Genomic DNA, 17,550 nt, shown 5'->3' with positions numbered 1-17,550 from the left:
ATAGCGAAAGCGGATTTAGCGCTATTAATCTGTCGAGCAGTTCGGTGCAACTATCAGCAGACATCACGCTTAGTTCTGTTAATGTTTATATTCAGTCCAAATCAACGTAGTTTATTTGGTGTTCCTCCTCGTCCTCCGGACAGAGTGACTTAAAACGCCATTAGTAACAAAAAGAAATAACCCTGGCAGACTGTACTTTGGATCTCAAATTGCCAATTGACAATTTTTTTAAATAATTAAGACCTGTTCTTGCTATTCCGCTAGTGTTAATTATTATATTTGCAAATACCGATATTTCGGGAACTGCTTGTTCCCTTCATCAATGTTACAAGAGTAAGGCTCATATTGGTATTTGCAAGTACAATAAATAATAAATAAATCCCCTCAGGGGTCGTTAGCGATTTTTAAACGGGTCGCTTACGATACGGGGCGTGACGTCCCCGAGGTGCCCGAGTAAGTAGTTCTTCCCCCTAGCTGGCAGCATACCTGCGTCCTAGGTAGTAGCCTCGAGAAAGCTTCTCGGTGAAGAGCGAACCGCGAATGACCGGTACACGTCGGGACACACTGGGAGTCTCCGGAGCCGTCGACAACTCTCTGTCGGCGTCGACGGGGTGATGTGAGCGTAGCTCTGCCAAGGTGGTAGTTGCGACGTGTATCAGGAGCCAGCCCCTTCGGGACCCTGGTCGGGAAGTGTGCATTGAACCGGTGTTAGTAGACCGTGTTGCCCCGAGCGAGCGCTGATCCGTCCGTGAATTCCGGGATCGGCTAAGCGTAGGTCAGGCCTCAGGGAACTGGGGTAGGGGCTGTGTCCCCGAGGGTATACCCGTTCTTGACTATTGTGGCCCGCTCCCTTGCACACGATGCGCTGGTACCTTTTTCATGGAGAATATTCTGAAAATTATAAAAAAAAACGACGAAACAACAGACAAGGAGGAAGAGCTGGGTGCGTTTGGGCGGAGCACAAAAATGCGTCGTTCACCGCAGCGATCAGTGAAAGAGGCAACGAAGGCTGATATACCCGATGAGACACCGGGGCGCCCAAATAAAGAGGAAGCCTCATCAAGTGGCGCGACTGACCGTGCGGAGATGGCAACTCCATTACCTTGCAGTGCTCCTGTTTTGGAAGTAAGCTCAGTGAGAAACGTTAGTCCTGAGCAGATGGATTTGGACACAAATCGAGTGGAAGTGCATTCGACTGTCCTCGCTAGAGCCGAATAGGAAAGGCTCATCAGAAAGTGCGCAGCAGTGGTGAAACGTATGCGGTCAGCAACGTTCCTTCAGAGAAACGTCAGCAAAGGCGTCAAAAACGAGCTGATGGAACTGGAGGAACTACTGGATCGCATTTCCTTTTATAGACGCACGTGGAGAGCAGCGGAAGACGATTGTAGAGCAGAAACAGTCGCACTCTCCGCTGAGAATGCTGCTTGCGTCAAACGGACTGCAGATAGCCCTCTGCAAAGTGAACAGGGGAAAAAGCGGAAAGAGGACGACGTGCCTGAAGGAGACTTTGTCGAAGTAGTCTCCAAGGCACAAAAAAAGAAGGCGAAAAAGGATAAAAAGAAACAACGGACTCCGTCGCCAGAGACACGTCTGTCCAAAAACAAGGAGGCTGCCAACCCAAAGCCAGTAGCGGAAAAAACGAGGAAACGAAGAAGGACTAGACCGTCGGCTCTGCTCATTAAGCCGACGGAAGGCAAGACATTTGCGGAAGTCCTTAGTGAAATCCGCTACAGGATGAAACCCGAGGAGAACGGAGCAGAGGTGTCTTCGATACGGAAAACGAGGAGTGGTGGAGTTCTCGTCGAACTGGGCCCAAAGACGACCAGCAAGAGCACGTTCTGCGAAGCGGTCAAGGGGCTATTGGGGGAGAAGGCTCTTGTTTCCAGCCTAGAACCCATGTGCTCTCTAGAAATACGGGATCTTGACTGCCTCACAGAAAAGGTCGAAGTAGAGGAGGCGCTAAAGCGTGAGTGTCCAGAGGTAACCAATGCCCGGGTAGCTATTACCTCTGTAAATGCTCGAGGCCAAAAACTTGCCGTGGTGGATGTCCCCGAGCAATATGAGAGGAAACTCCTTAACAGCGGGAGAATCAAAATCGGATGGGTAGTATGCAGGGTACGAATGCGGATAGTCCCCATCAAGTGCTACAGGTGTCTGGACTATGGACACACGTCAGCAGCTTGCAAGGGTCCGGACAGGAGGACAGCATGCCGGAGATGCGGCCAAGCGGGTCATCAAGCGAAGACTTGCAAGGAAAGCGAGAGTTGTGTTCTCTGCAGGGATCGTGGCGCGTCTGGCGAAAGCGTCGCACACACTGCGGGCTCGGGACGGTGTCCAATCTTCAGGGCGGAATTGGAGAGGGCTAAGGTGCGAACGCCATGATCCGCATTTTGCAAATTAACATGCACCAGTTGCTAGCACAGTTCGCTGCGGAAGTAAATGCTGATCTAGTGCTGATTAGCGAGCAATATCGAAACAAGGACCCGTCCTCATGGTATCTCGACTTATCGGGCACCGCTGCCATCTGGGTTCGGGACGACGTTCGACTTCGTGTTCTTGCCGAAGGCCGGGGGGACGGATTTGTCTGGATCCGGTGTTTAGGGATAACGTTTTTTAGCGTTTACCTGACGCCGAATGAGTCGATTCCGGACTTTCGGCGCCGGCTTGATGCTCTGGAGGACGCCGTTTCGAGCACGGAGGGTTGGCGGTGATTTTAATGCCAGGGCTCTTGAATGGGGCATGCCTCAATCAGACTCCAGAGGGAAACGGATTCTGGAAATGGCGGCGAGAACCGAGCTCGTAATTTTAAACACCGGATCCACGCCAACGTTTCGGCGCCCAGGTTGTGAAGGAAGCATTCCCGACATCACTTTTGCGTCGGAATCTCTGGCACCATCGGTGGACGGGTGGCGAGTCCTAGAAGACTTCTCGGCAAGTGATCATCAGTACATTGCGTTCGAAGTGTTTGACGCTACTTGCCGGCGAGCACCAACACGACGTTCACCCTGCGTGTGGAATGTCGCGAAGGTGAACATCGGAAGGTTCGTCGAAGCACTTGGAGCAGGTAGGGCCGCGCTGGGGGGCACTCCGGGGGTGCTGGTGTCGCAGCTGACACCGTCGTAAATTCAATGATGAACCTGATAACGACGGCGTGTGAGGCTTCCATGCCCCGGAGAGGCCCCAGGCGCGACAAGCCTTCTATGTACTGGTGGACGGCGGAAATTGCCGACCTACGGAAGGAGTGTCATAAGCTCCGCCGTTTGGCACAACGTTTGTACGCCAACGAGGAGGCATGTGCCATAAAGGCACAATATAGATCAGCAAAAAGGAGACTCCGCAGTGCTATAAATAAAAGCAAAGCTCGCGGCTGGCAAAAGCTTGTTAATGAGGTGAATGATGACCCGTGGGGACTTGGCTATAAGCTTGTCACTCGGAAAATCGGGGCTCTGCGGAAGCCCTGCACCGACCAGATGGACCGCATTGTGCGGGCATTGTTCCCCAGACACCCTGTACGGGTTGATGTAAACAGCGCGGAAAGCGTCGTGGATTGCCCCCTTTTCACAATGGGAGAACTCGAAGAAGCGGTTCTCACTATGAAAAACAGGAAGGCGCCAGGTCCTGATGGCATCCCGGCGGAAGTTTACAAACTGGTGTTCCGCCAACGGCCAGAATTGCTGCTCGAAGCGTTCAACGCGTGCTTGAAGGAGGGCATTTTTCCTTGTCGCTGGAAAGTGGCCAGACTCGCCTTGATCAGTAAGGGTAAAGGAGATCCGGAGCTCCCGTCTGCATACCGACCGCTGTGTATGCTTGACACGGCCGGAAAAGTGCTCGAGAAGCTCATCAGGGGTAGACTCGCTGAAGCGATCCGTGCTGCCGGGGACTTATCCGCAAGGCAGTTCGGGTTTAGAACAGGGAAATCTACAGTGGATGCTGTTATGGAGGTCGTAGATGCGTTTAATCGAGCCGGGGCACACAGCCGCCGATCTCGACGGATAGTGCTCCTCATAACGCTTGATGTCAGAAATGCCTTCAATTCCGTAAGATGGACAGATATGCTAGGCACACTAGAGAACTCCTTTCACGTGCCAAGCTATCTCTTGCGGATATTGAGGGATTATCTGAAAGACCGCTCCCTGTTCTATGAGACGCTAGAGGGCCAGAGGAGGATGGAAATCACGTCGGGAGTAGCGCAGGGATCCATCCTAGGGCCGGACCTCTGGACCGCTTCCTACGATAGTCTGCTGAGACTCGATATGCCTGAAGAGTCGCGCCTGGTCGGTTATGCAGACGACGTTGCGGCACTTGTTGCCGGACGCACTGTTGAACAGGCGCAAAGCAGACTTGGCATATTGATGCGACGGGTAAGCGGATGGATGACTGCTCGCGGTTTCAACCTTGCGCTGGAAAAAACCGAAGTAGTCATCCTGACCAGAAGGAGAATCCCGACCTTGCGTCCCATATCGATCGGCGAGTTGACTATAGAGTCAAAACCAGTGATTAAATACCTTGGTTTAATGCTCGACTCGAAGATGAGCTTCTTGGAGCAAATCAAAGCAGCAGCGGACAGGGCTGCAGCAGGAGTCGCGGCCTTGAGTCGGCTAATGGCGAATGTCGGCGGCCCTATATCAACTAGGAGACGTCTCCTCATGGGAGCAACGCAGTCCGTCCTTCTCTATGGTGCGGAGGTATGGGCTGATGCCCTTGACAAGGAGGTGCATCGTAAACGCCTCGCTCAAGTGCAGAGGCGGGGAGCTTTGCGAGTGGCGTCTGCTTATCGCACGGTCTCCGAACCGGCTGTGATGGTGATTGCGGGAGTGATCCCCGTTGCGCTCCTTGCCAAGGAGCGCAAAGCTATCTACCGCCGTAAGAGCGAAAACTTAAGAGAAGTGGTTGCCCGTGAAGAACGTCAACGCACCCTTAACGAGTGGCAGCTTTCTTGGCAAAATGAGCCAAGGGGCAGGTGGACTGCGCGGCTCATCGACAAATTAGATCCGTGGTTGAACAGAAAGCACGGTGAGATTGATTACTTCCTTACCCAACTTCTAAGTAGGCATGGAGGTTTTCAGTCTTACCTGCACAGGGTTGGGAAGGCGCGATCTCCTGATTGTGTGTTCTGCAATAGAGTGGCGGATGACGCTGAACACACCTTTTTCTCTTGCGAGAGGTGGGACGGCCTCCGCCAGCAGCTTTATGCAGACACAGGGGAGCTCTCTCCAGATAACATTGTGCGAGAGATGCTGAAGGGCGCTGGCAGCTGGAATCGTATTGCGCATTATGTTCGGGCTCTTCTTACTACGAAGAAGATTGAACTCGACCGGCAGAGGGATCGGACGGAAAGGGGTTCCCTGAACTAACAACTCCCTTCCTCCCCTCCCCTCCCGTTGGTGAAGGGAATTCCCTGACTTGAAGGCTCCCAAAGCCGGGAGAGCGGGAGGGCTAGCCCGAAGTAATGTGTCAAACGGTTCCAGGCTAGTTCTCTGATGACAGGGAGGTGTTTAGTTGGTAGTCCGCCAGCGTGCTGTTGCGGGAGTCCAACACTCTGTGCGTAAACGCATTCACCTACCCTACTAAAAAAAAAAAAAAAAAAAAAAAGTGCAATAAATAACACTAGCGGAAAAGCAAAAGCAAGTCTTAATTATTTCAAATTTAATCGCTGGAAACCTCGTACGATTATTCTTAGACTTTTCCGAAATACCCATCCTGCATAGAATGCGTCAGATACGCTCCACGTTCACACTGTCGAAAGCTTTTCCAAAATTGATGAAGAACAGGTGTCGCGAAGATCTAAACTCTGCGCACTGCTTCGAAATGATCCGTAGGGCGTTGATGTGGTTAATGGAAGAGGATCTGGAGCGAAATCTAGCCTGCTCTATCTCGATTCGTTTTCAAGATTATTATTTTTGTTATTATCTTTATTATTATATTATCAATCGTCAATTGTCATCAAAATGGGTTCCGTTCTTTGAAATTTTCTTCTATCTCTGGGAAAGGTTTGGATTTTCAAGATTTCCGTACGAGTGAAAGTAGCCCATTTGCAGCTGAAGGTGCAGCGACAAATAATTCTGGAGAGAGACCGTCAAACTCAGCGGTTTACTCATTTTGTGTGTAGTGATGCCGAGATGATTTCCACTTGGAGGAACAGTCCGTCTCCGCATGCTACGGTAACTGGAGATTTCATCCGCAAGAAGAGGAGCTTGCCCGGATGTGATACGGTTAGCAGTCGTGGTGAAGTATTTTTTCTACCTCTACAGTTATTTGTCATCGTGGATAAGGAGTCGACCGTTAACGTCCTCCATAAGACCATTGAAAGAGTTGGGACCACATGCAAGCTCTTTTGTGATGCGGTATACATTTCCAAAATCATCGCGTTCTGCCGCACTGTTCGCTTCCCTGTCCAGCGATATAGCAAATTCTCTCTTGTTACGGCGCACACTACGTTGAGTTTCCAGGAATTTCGTTCGGTATCGGAATTCAAGCGCATCACAGCCTTCAGTTCATCGATTCGCTGCCACGGCTCTGCAGTCAGTTAGATATGATGACGACCTTTCGGGAGGTGGGCGACGACCTGTGTAGGATCCAAGAAACGAGCATTTTCTATGGCAGTCAAATGCTCGTCGGTATAATCAGGCGGGTTACTCAGTGTATCTGTTGTCTGATCTTGCTGATCAGATAGTTCTCCCAGCGACAGCACGACATACAAGCGGTCGATGTTGAATTTAGGGCTCGCAGCTCCGCAGCCCTGCGAGAAGTGGTGGAGGCAACATGCAAGCGAATGTAAATGGCCATCAGATGGTGATCCCTTTCGAAGCCGATGTCAGTGCCTCTCTTGTTACGCAAATCCAGGAGAGGCTCCTAAATCTACTGTTGATCGCGATGTGGTCGATTGCTCGTGCGGTGTTGATCAGTTGAAACCCAATTTATCTTATGGGTGGCTCTGTACTCGAACAATGTGACACCAATGACGACGCGGTGAAAATTGCGGAAATCTACGAACCTCCCATTATAATCGTCACGATCGACTATGCTTTCCCATCTTATGTCCGAGCAAGGTGTTGTCGAAACCCACGTTAGTATAAAGATCGTAAAGTCAGTTGTGGAAACCTTCCTGAACTGCATGTAATTACCGGTAGAAAGTGTCCCTCTTTACCATACCACAAGTCTCTGAACTTATTTTTCCAGAGTAAAAAAGCAAATTGTAATAAATGTGGCAACAGAGAACGAAGCTCCACCATCTTACTTCGCTTAGGCCCAGAATGTCCAGTTTATATCGCTGGCATTCTCGCTCAAGCTGCAAAAAGCGAGCATTCTGAAGACCCTCGAGGAGCGTGTGCACATTCCAGAAACCAACCATAGTCCATTTTGAATAGCCAAAGGCCGGATTGGGTGGGCGTATTCTTAAACCCTAACTCACAGGATGCTTTGCCATCATAGATTTTCTGACTTTTCGAGAATTCTTCATTGCCACTACCACTTCCTGTCTGTCCGACATACATACACTTTCGGAGATTCTGAACAAACGATCTTATAAATGTCGCTCATTTCATTTACAGTTTTCCGATCCTTTTTCTTGGAAAACTGTGATTTGAACTGATATATTCTGCTCGATCCTGCTAGTTGTATATCGGACTCTTTCAATACGTGTTATATAGCATTTTAACCTCAAATTAACGACATTTCAGATGAAATGAACAATTTTCCAAATCAAATTAACGGCTCTCCACACCAAATTCATGTCTTTCCTAACCTTGTGAAAAGTGGGAGTATAGTCCCCTTCCATACATAGTCTCTTTAGATTTATTTGATTCTATAAACTTACTTTGGGAAAATGTTAATTTTATTTGGAAAATCGTCAATTTGATTTGGGAAAAAGTAAATTTCATTTGGAAGGTCGCCCATTTGATTTGGAAAGATGTGATTTTTGTGTGGAATGTCGATAATTTCAATTGGAAAATTGTTCATTTCGTCTGGAATATCGTTAACTGGACGTGGAAATGCAATATATGTTGTGAGGGGACTGGAAAGGTGAAGTTTGCTCTTTTTGGTGTGATTGATGTTGATTTTTGGCTAACTTGGTGAGGTTGCTAAAGCGGAACCAACTTTTCGTGCTTGTTTTCCAATCAAGACTTCGATAAAGGTGCAGTTGTATCCATTTTTTCTTGAAGTGCCCATGATGCTATGAAGCGGTGGATAATTTTACGCTGGCAACTGGGATTATGGATTCCTGTAAATACCAAAAGAGAACTCCATGGAATTTTCTAGAGAATTCCATAGAATTTTCTAGACCACATATTATATTATACTTAACGGAATTGTAGGACTATTATTACGTCTGCAAGTAAGTCAGAGGTCAACTCCTCAAATTCATCGAACACTGAAGTTCTGTACTGGGGTTTGGGTTATAAGAGCGGTAAATCGAGACATCAATTATTTCCAGGTTCAGTTTCCATGATTTTAACTACCATCTTCAATCATGGTTTCATTATAGTGTAAGCCTCGCACCTTTTCAAAATAAAAACTTCGACCTTGATGTCAGCTTTTAGTTTCTGCATCACAAGTTAATCGCGCAACCGATTTCCATCAACACTTTAATTACCTTTTCCATTAACGTATAACCATCTTCCGCTAGCTGGCTTCTTCATTTAGCTTCATCAAAACATTAGAGACCCGCCTTGATTAGAAAGCATTTGAAATTATTTTAAGTTAGTTTCAAGTATTTGGGTCATTCCGGCTTCTCTGATTTGAATTGGTATTTAAGAAGATTTATAATCTGCTGGGTAGTTTTTTTCTTATAAAATGCCTATTATGCTAAACCTTTTAATTATAATAAAATGCTAAATGAAATTTCTGCGTCAATTGTTTTTGGGAATGGGTTTTTTGGTTGTAGAATTAATACTTTGAGCTGATTAGCGTTTTTACGGTCTGATTATCTAGACATTTGTAGTGTAATTTAAGCTGGGTTGGTAGATGAAAATAAAAACTGTATCGTATTTCACCTGAATGACGGGGCGACCAAATGTGATGGAGAGCGGAAATTTTCAATTTCAATTTTGAAATCAATGAAATATGCCGTTTTGATCACTAAAAGACGTAACAAGTTACTGCGACAAAGATAAAGTTACTGAAAAACCGGTGGTGTTTCGATCCGCATGAAAAATCATTCCTCGGATACTGGCTGAATGGTCGTGATATTCACTACTCCACAGTGCTGTACATGCGGTGAACAGTTGATGTTTTTTCGATGCAAACTGATTGGATCTGAAGTCAGAAATGTCACATTCAATATTTATTTATTTAACGGACAGTAAACAATTATTTCTTGTCTTCAAAAGGAGGAGAAAGCGAAAACCTTAACTACTGAGTGAAGAAAAGTTTAAAGGATCAAGCTGTTGTGCGTTGCAATACTGACAGAATCTTGGAATCGGAGAATGGAAATAGATTTCAAACTCAGCCAAGGGCACGTGGACAATGTCTGCTTTGCGTGTATTATAAGAGGCGGCAAAAGTGATGTCGTTTGATGCGGAACAGGCTAGCACCAGGTTTAGGACTAGTTTTGATTGAAGTGAAATGTGAAATGAAGTCGACAGGTAACGGTATAGCGGAAAACAACTTCAGGTCGTTGGCATAGAACAAGTAAGGACACATAAGGGGGGGGGGGTCGTTGATAAAGAAAAAGAATAGTAAAGGAGCTTGTGGGACACCTAGTTAGGGGGAAAGGAGCGGGATATCCAGTCATCAAAAGAGACGCGGTAGGATCGGCTGGAATGGTAAGAGGCAAGTCATGTTAAAAGTAGGACGAGTGAGTTTGAACAGTCAGTCAGTCCTGGGGGTTTAACGTGAGTACCTGTCATGGAGACATAATCCCACGTTCTTCTTAAGACACGGATTGATTTTGTGACAACAATCAGAGCCCCGCCCAAGCAAGCTACGACGCGACGGTACCAGTCTATACCAAGTCCATGGCTCAGCATTCATACTGGTGGATGCAAGACCTACCTAAATCTCTACCGAAATAAGGAGTACGGCACGGGGGCTATCCTGGTTCCCATGGTACCAGTATATCTCTGGTAAGGTTTCGTGACCAATTGCCACTTCAGATGAGTCCCCGTGCAGACTCGGGTCTGATCGCCCTGATTAGGCCTTTGGAGCATTCGCCTACTGCATCACGCCGCCAAGCCAATGCGATACAGCGTCTCCCGGTGTCACCACTATCGAGGTTCTCCTCGGCCACTTGGATTTGGGTCAGCTGACAGGGTTACCGCTCCGTCTTCCTCATCGCCACCTCTGAGTACCAGTGAGTTTGGACAGTTAAGTCGTTGAGGGTTTAACGTGAGCACCGATCTGGAAGACTTAATCCCACGGTCTTCTTAAGACACGGATTGATTTTGTGACCACAATTGAAGCCCCGCTGAGACAAGCAACAACGGTACCAGTCTATATCAAGTGCATGGCTTATTATTCATATTGGTGGATGCAAGACCTACCTAAATCTCTACCGAACTAAGGAGTACGGCACCCGTGTTGAAACGCAATACCACGCCGAGGCCCGAAGGTCTCTTCTCGCTTGAGCATAACCAACAACCCCCACGAACCTCCCACTAGGGGTCCAACCGCAAATAACCGAGCTGTACTCACATACAACGGGAATTCACCCAAAGTATGAGAGTCCAAGGGCTATCTCGGTTCCCATGGTAGATGAGGTGAGTTTTCGTGACCAGTTTGCCACTTCAGATGAGTCCCCGTGCAGACCGGGTCTGATCGCCCTGATTAGGCCTTTAGAGCATTCGCCTACTGCATCACGGCCGGCAAGCCAAAGTGAGTACAGGGTCCCCCGGTGCCACCACCATGGAGGTTTTCCTCGGCCACTTGTTTTTGGTTTAGCCGACAGTGTTGCCGCCCCGTCTTCCTCACCGCCACCTCTGAGCACCAGTGAGTTTGGACAAGAGAATCTTGTGATTCACATCGTCGTATGTTATGTATTTCTTGCGTGAATATAGACGTTTGGCCACAAAGTTGGTAAAGTGAGGTTGGAGGCAGCGGACTTACGTCATGATGGTTATTTTGGTCACTTCCACTATTTACTCACATTACAAATGGGTTTCACAATAGTAGTTTCTGCTTCCGGGATAGAAATAATATCCTTCTATCAATTTTGTTCTCGATAAGACTGCATTTGACTTTCGCCTTTAAGTTTTTGTTGTAAGGCCTTCCCCCTTTAAACAAGTGTTTTCTATGCCCCATCGACATCCAACCTTGCAGAATATCTAACATTCCATTCCTTCGTATAAATTTGCCTCTGAAAATAAGGACCTTTGGGTCTATATGCTGAAAGGGATTGCCGTCCAAGTTTCTGAGAAGTGTCTTTCCTTACCTTTTTTTGAAATGGCAATCGCCGTGTCAGTGAAACTCTACTTAACTTGAGCTTGGAGCTTAAAGCACAAATTAACGGTGCACAGATTGTGAATGTGAAAATTGTACAAGCCCCTTTGTTGTTATGTGGTCGCCATCATCTGATCTGGACTACAGGAATTTTCGGCAGATTGAAGGTTCTTACGAAGAAAGACCGTTTGGTTGCAAACCAAACCTTCCGTATCATTTGTCCAAAATGACGTGAAATTCCCTTCATTAAGGCGCTCCTGGTTCGTGTGCACATGCACATACATATGTATACATCATAAATTCCACAATAACTTCGAAATCCGCAGCATTGAAATGGTGCTACCCTTCATTTGATAATTATGATGGGGGTTACTTGGGCGCAGTGAAATGTGAGTGAATAAGAGGAATTCGTGGCTATAATGCACCTTTCCTTCAAAAGGAAATATTGTAAGAATATTACTTAGTGAAATCAATCAAACCTGGTGAGCTGACATCTGGATACGCAATTGGAATTTAGAGAGAGATCAGTGACAGGTCTGGCCTTTGCCAGTGTTGCACTGACATGTGGCATGTCCTGCCACTTTAACGAAGGTTACACCCACAGTGACTACCTGGCAACCATTTTTGAACAATGGGGAGCGCCACAGAGTGGGCGGCATTGGCATGTTCAATTAATCGGAATAAGCAATGAGAACATCAAACTCCATTTCCAGCAGGAAACCTAATTACTCGTGGAAGGTGGACGTAAACTCGTAGGAGAGCACCACTAAAATTATGATGTGATGACTCAGAGGTCGTTACGTGGCTCATATCCTTGTTGAAAATTGTCCAGGGGTTTCGCGGTAAGAGAGAGTCACTGGAGGCTTTTATTTCTGTGGATTGTTGCTAGTTGGTTCAATTTCAAAGAAAGCTTATGGTATGATAAGAGATAAGAGGAGGCCGCTTTTCGTTTGATTTTGATGTTAAGATTTGAAGCTCGATAAACTATCAAGGTACTTTGACCCCTTGCGATTTCGTCAGACTGTAGTCGGTATCTTTGCCTTCGATGTTTAATTTTGCTATGATTTTAGGTACTCCAAATTTGGGCTGCTTCATCACTTAAACCAAGATAAGAGTTGTTAGCTTAGGGAATTTAGACTTTTGTATTCTAGCTTTGTTGTGATTGATCAGATATTGTACCGTCTCATTGATGAATCCCTCTTTGGAAGTGAAGTATTTGGGGAGAGCGGAAATCAATCTCATCCTTGTCACCAATGGTATATATGTTAATAAAAGTTATTTAAATATTCATTTTTATTTCATCATCATCAACGGCGCAACAACCGGTATTTGGTCTAGGCCTGCTTTAGTAAGGAAATCCAGGCACCACGGTTTTGCACCGAAGTCCATCAATTCGATATGCCTAAACGCTGCCTGGCGTCCTGACCTACGCCATCGCTCCATCTTAGGGCAGGGTCTGCCTCGTTTTCTTTCATACTTTTCCATACGGGCTAGGTGACCCGCCCCCACTGCAACCTGTTGAACCGGATTTTATCCACAACTCGGCGGTCGTGGTATCGGTCATTGATTTCGTCGTCATGTAGGCTACGGAATCGTCCACCCTCATGTATGCGGCTAAAAATTAAGATTTATACAGTAAAATATAGGAAGGGCTTTAACCCTATGGTGAGCCGTTTCGAGCGAAACAGTTTTTGAAAGCTGAAATAGGCTCTGTTAGTAACCAAAAACCGTGTGGTTTCATCGTCATAGCTGTTATCGGTTTGACCCTAGATTCGAGAAATTTTCAACAGTCTCAAAGTTGTAGTTTCGATTGGATGCAAGATATGGGAGAATATCTTATAAATGGTACTCAGCGACGTGATACTTCTATAATTTCTGCACTTTGTGATATCTCTCTTTTTATGTATGGAGCAGATAATCCCTCGTTACAGTCGTCATGTATTGATTCGCTGCCCCATACCTTGAGAATGAGTTGATGAACCGCTTGGTGTAGTTGGTCGCCTCCATATTTAACCAATTCGGATGTAATTCCATCGGCTCCTGGCGACATATGATTTTAAGCCGATAAATTGCACGGCCTGTTTCGTCTATACTTGGTGTCTTCAGTTGGCGAGTCCTTCAATTCGCCGATATTCTGGTTGTCGAGCAGTTCATCAAAATACTCAACCCATCGATCCAATATCCCTATTCTGTCGGAAATTAGATTTCCTTTTTTGCCTCGAAGTCGATGCTCATCCTGCTGATTTGTTAGTAAAACTTCCGCGCCTGATGCCGTTGCTCCCTGTACTTTTAGAGTTCACATACCTGTTAGTACTGCCAGGTTTCCTTTTTCCGTCTGTAAAGTCGCTTCTCCGCTCGACGGAGTTCGTGATAAGTCTCCCCGCGTGCCCGCGTTCTTTGAGAATACAGTATTATTCGGTATGCAGTGTTGTTCCGTTCCGTTGCTAGCTTACATTCATCGTCGAACCAGCCGCTCCGACTTTTTTTGTGGCTGGGGCCTAGTATGTTTGTGGCGCCTTATTCGGAGAGCTTCAATATTCACTCTCACCTGATTGTCAGAGAAGAATGTAGGTAGTGTTGTAATTCGAGCCCGGAGTACTATGCCAACGAGATAGTGATCCGAGTTTATATTGGCTTCCCTATATGTTCTGACATTCATCGAGGCTTACCGATGACAGCGTTCGATCAACACGTGGTCAATTTGGTTGAAAGTGGTCCTGTCTGGAGAGGCCCACGCTTTTTCCGCAAACCAGGTACTTCCAACAACCATTTCGTGCGATAATGCTAACTGAATAATCCACAGTCCGTTATCATTGGTATTTCTATGTAAGTTATGGGACCCGACGTATCGCCTGAATACGGGTTCCGTTCCTACTTGACTGCTCAAATCTCCAAGTATGACCTTGATTTCATACTTGGGGCAGCCTTCGAGGGTCCGCTCAACAGCCTCGTAGAAGGTATCCTTCTCCGACTCTGCAGTCTCCTCTGTAGGGACGTGGAGGTTGATGAGGCTTATATTTTTAAATTTGCCTTTCAAACGCAGAGTGCATAGTCTCTCGTTGTCTTGATTTTACTGTATCAAATCATTAATTCAAAATTAACTTGATATTTATTTTTACGAGGGACACCAGTTAACCATTTATATGTTTCGTAGTGCAGTTTAATTGACGGAAGACCACGGAGTAGAAGTTGGTTTTAAGGAAACGTGTGACATGCCTGGCTTTCGCAAGAGAACATTTACAATGGAATAGAAAAAAGGTTGGTTGAAAGGTGTTTGGTCCGAGAAAAGTAAGTTAAATTTATGTATCGCCCGATGACGTTAAATACGTTCACTTCTTTCCAGGGCGGTGTTGTCATCCACGTAATTTGATTACGACTATTAAACACAGCAGCGGAAATAAATGGTTTGGGGTCATATTATGCTCATCTTCTATTTTATTGACAATTGCTTTTTGTTTCTTGATGAGGTTTCCTTCACGATGAAGTTAAACCAATTCAAGAGTAAGATGCAGGAAGTTTGGACGTCTTTATACGGTGAAACCTATTAAACCATGTTTGGAACCAAGTTGAAATCAACCTTTCAAATGGCTTGAATTCAAAAGAACTTTTGTGGAATGAGGTTATGCCATAAAAACTAGGAAAATTCTGATACTGATGATTTTGAAAATGCCGTGGCTTGGCTAGAGAAATAATCAAAATATTAGTAAATGAAATCACATTAGTCTTTTCAGTGCCCTCACGACTGAACAGTCGTCAAATGACCATTTGGTTTATACTTAAAAATTAAAAAGTTGAAACCAAAAAGCTTTCCTGGAGGATATTTACACTGAAGTATTTTTAAAAATTGAATGAAAAACTGACAAAAAAATTATTTTCTTTCAAAACATTTCGCTCGGAGGATAGAGAATGCATTTTCATATTTGCCTGTGACCTTGATACATTTTTTGGTGCGTTTTCTTTTCATACTACATCATATATTTCTATTTATTACACTTTAAACGAAAAATGAAAATCAATAACTTCTATTTTACGTTTTCCTATATCACTTCCGCAAGCGCACTAAGATTCCCGACTTTGTTGGTTAAGTTTTGTTCATATACGTGAATGTCAAGTCGATAATTCCCTTTCGGCAGAAATAATGGCAAATCTTCCTTAACACTGAAATTCCTACCCCAGACGTGTCCCTGTAAAAAATAGGAATGATGTTGGTGAACCTACAACGTCAAATCACAGAAACAATAGCATACCGAGTACGGGCAAGCATGGTTGACGTTACTCCATTTAGCCACCCACGTCATCAAAACTGTTTGGTAAAAATTTATACCTTGTTTCGCAAAAAAATCGCATAGATTCCAAGTGACATTAATTGCGAATATCCGGTACACATTAGAAATTTGTTTGAAACATGTAACGTGGACCTTGAAGATATTAGAACAGATAAATGTATCTTTTATGTTATGGATAGAATTTTTATTTACTAGTATATGAAAGGATAGTTCCTGAGAAATATTTGGCATAAAAACAGTTAAAATACATACAATAATGTCGCCTAATTCTTTCCGCAAGTAGATATCGATATCTGTAACATTTATTCCCTTCAGTGTGAAAATTCGTGCGGTGCAATTGGAAATGAAATAAGGATTGCACTCCATATCGATCTTGTAAATGGTAGCAATGATGCTCTTTTAATTCAAAATTAATTAAGTGGAGATGTTAATAGAACAAGTTAAACTCACATTCCTCCTTTTACAATCACAATTTAGGAGACACCCTGCCGTGACTAAAAGTAAAATATACCAGTAATGTTTCATTGTAGAATGCGAATGATAGTGAGCCGAATTTCTAACCTTTTTTCAACGTATATTGTCCAATTTTATAGGTTTTCGAATTTTTAAATAAGTGATGCTGATGATCGGATAAAAATGTAATGAAGAGGCAGAAAATGAGTTTGACCAATTGCAATTGTACTTCACTTTGGAATCGGCGAAATGTGAAATTAGTGTCATAATAATCATATCTTATATAAACAAATAGCAGAATTAATGACTTAGATGGATGGGATGGGGGTGGGTGAGACAGGTACTTAATATGTTTTTGCGACTAATATCAATCTATAGCTTCCGCATTGCATTTATATCACGCTGCCAAAGATAAAGTTCTATAGTAATAGGGATGACAACGAGATTGAGATACGCGATCATCGCATCGCCTCTCATCTCAGAATATGTATTAACACTGTATCGAAATGAACGCTCTGATATGCTGAAATAAAGCAGCAATTGCGCATGCCGATACGATTGTCCAGTATCTGCCTTTCGATTTCACTACTCTGATTTTGAGTCCGCTATTGTCATGGATGTTTTTGTTCCTCTTTGTGCTGTGCACCTGTTCTAAGTTTATCATTTGCACAGCATTGAGTATGATATGATGATATTGAAACTGGAGCACAACCTCATTGAAAATGAAATGAAAAGAAGAAACATACCTGGTGAACGCCCTGTACTCCACAAAGGAGTTAGCGGGAAACATACATATATTCTATGGGACGCACAAACTACATATTGCCCTAGCTCTATTTTTGGTCGCATATGATTTCCTACCACCAAAATAAAAAAAATACAGATGCTATGGATTAAGCATATCTGTAGTCATCAATGCGATAAATTGGGAACAAAATAAACCAAGAAATTGGCTAATGTTCCGCTAATGCATAATTGCATACTTGCAAATCAATATTTCTTTAAAATTGGAGAAGTGTTGTGCCAAAGTTCTTTTAAAATTCACTGGATCGACAGCGACTGCATAAAACCATACCATAAAAAATATCACAGCGATTCTATACCTTTATTCATCATCTGAAATGGAGTCGCTGCGAAATTTAATTCCCGTCTTTATAGAAGATGGAGGATGTGCATCTATCTTCAGTCAGGGTCGTCTTTCCGCTATTAGATGCCCTATGCACATTAGAATAATGGAGGCCCTATGACCTTTATTATGGTTATATGGTCATACTATTTTGGTAGAAGAGACAACGATATCCAAAGTTTTAGCTTTGTTTGTATTTGTACAATTACATTAGATAGTATGATTAATAGATAATATATCGGATTGACGAGGTATCCTTCTTGATTCGAGTTGAGCAAAATCGCTAATGACATCTTCTAAATCAGTGTT

The 17,550-nt window shown here is 44.7% G+C and overlaps 2 protein-coding genes across 4 annotated transcripts in view; one reads left to right on the top strand and one right to left on the bottom strand.

The window, feature by feature from the left end:
- The window catches only part of LOC119651284, a 218,744-nt gene that overhangs the window by 54,933 nt on the left and 146,261 nt on the right, over window positions 1-17,550 (top strand). The gene's annotated exons all lie outside the window — the stretch shown is intronic.
- LOC119652015 lies at window positions 15,398-16,028 on the bottom strand. Its single transcript, XM_038055950.1, has 3 exons — window positions 15,915-16,028; window positions 15,624-15,794; window positions 15,398-15,560 (listed from the first exon to the last, which is right to left on the bottom strand). The coding sequence occupies exons 1-3, from the start codon at window positions 16,026-16,028 to the stop codon at window positions 15,414-15,416; spliced, it is 432 nt and encodes a 143-aa protein (XP_037911878.1). The 3' UTR covers window positions 15,398-15,413.

Source organism: Hermetia illucens, chromosome 3, assembly GCF_905115235.1.
Source record: "Hermetia illucens chromosome 3, iHerIll2.2.curated.20191125, whole genome shotgun sequence".
Taxonomy (NCBI): Eukaryota; Metazoa; Arthropoda; class Insecta; order Diptera; family Stratiomyidae; genus Hermetia; species Hermetia illucens.
This window is presented reverse-complemented; position numbering and strand designations above follow the sequence as displayed.

Excerpts from the sequence above, each read along its gene's own strand:
- LOC119652015 (XM_038055950.1), bottom strand. The coding sequence starts at position 16,028 with ATGGAGTGCAATCCTTATTTCATTTCCAATTGCACCGCACGAATTTTC. Across the intron at positions 15,795-15,914 it reads AAGAATTAGGCGACATTATT|GTCCACGTTACATGTTTCAA; the intron begins GTATGTATTTTA and ends AATATCTTCAAG. Across the intron at positions 15,561-15,623 it reads ACCATGCTTGCCCGTACTCG|GGACACGTCTGGGGTAGGAA; the intron begins GTATGCTATTGT and ends TATTTTTTACAG.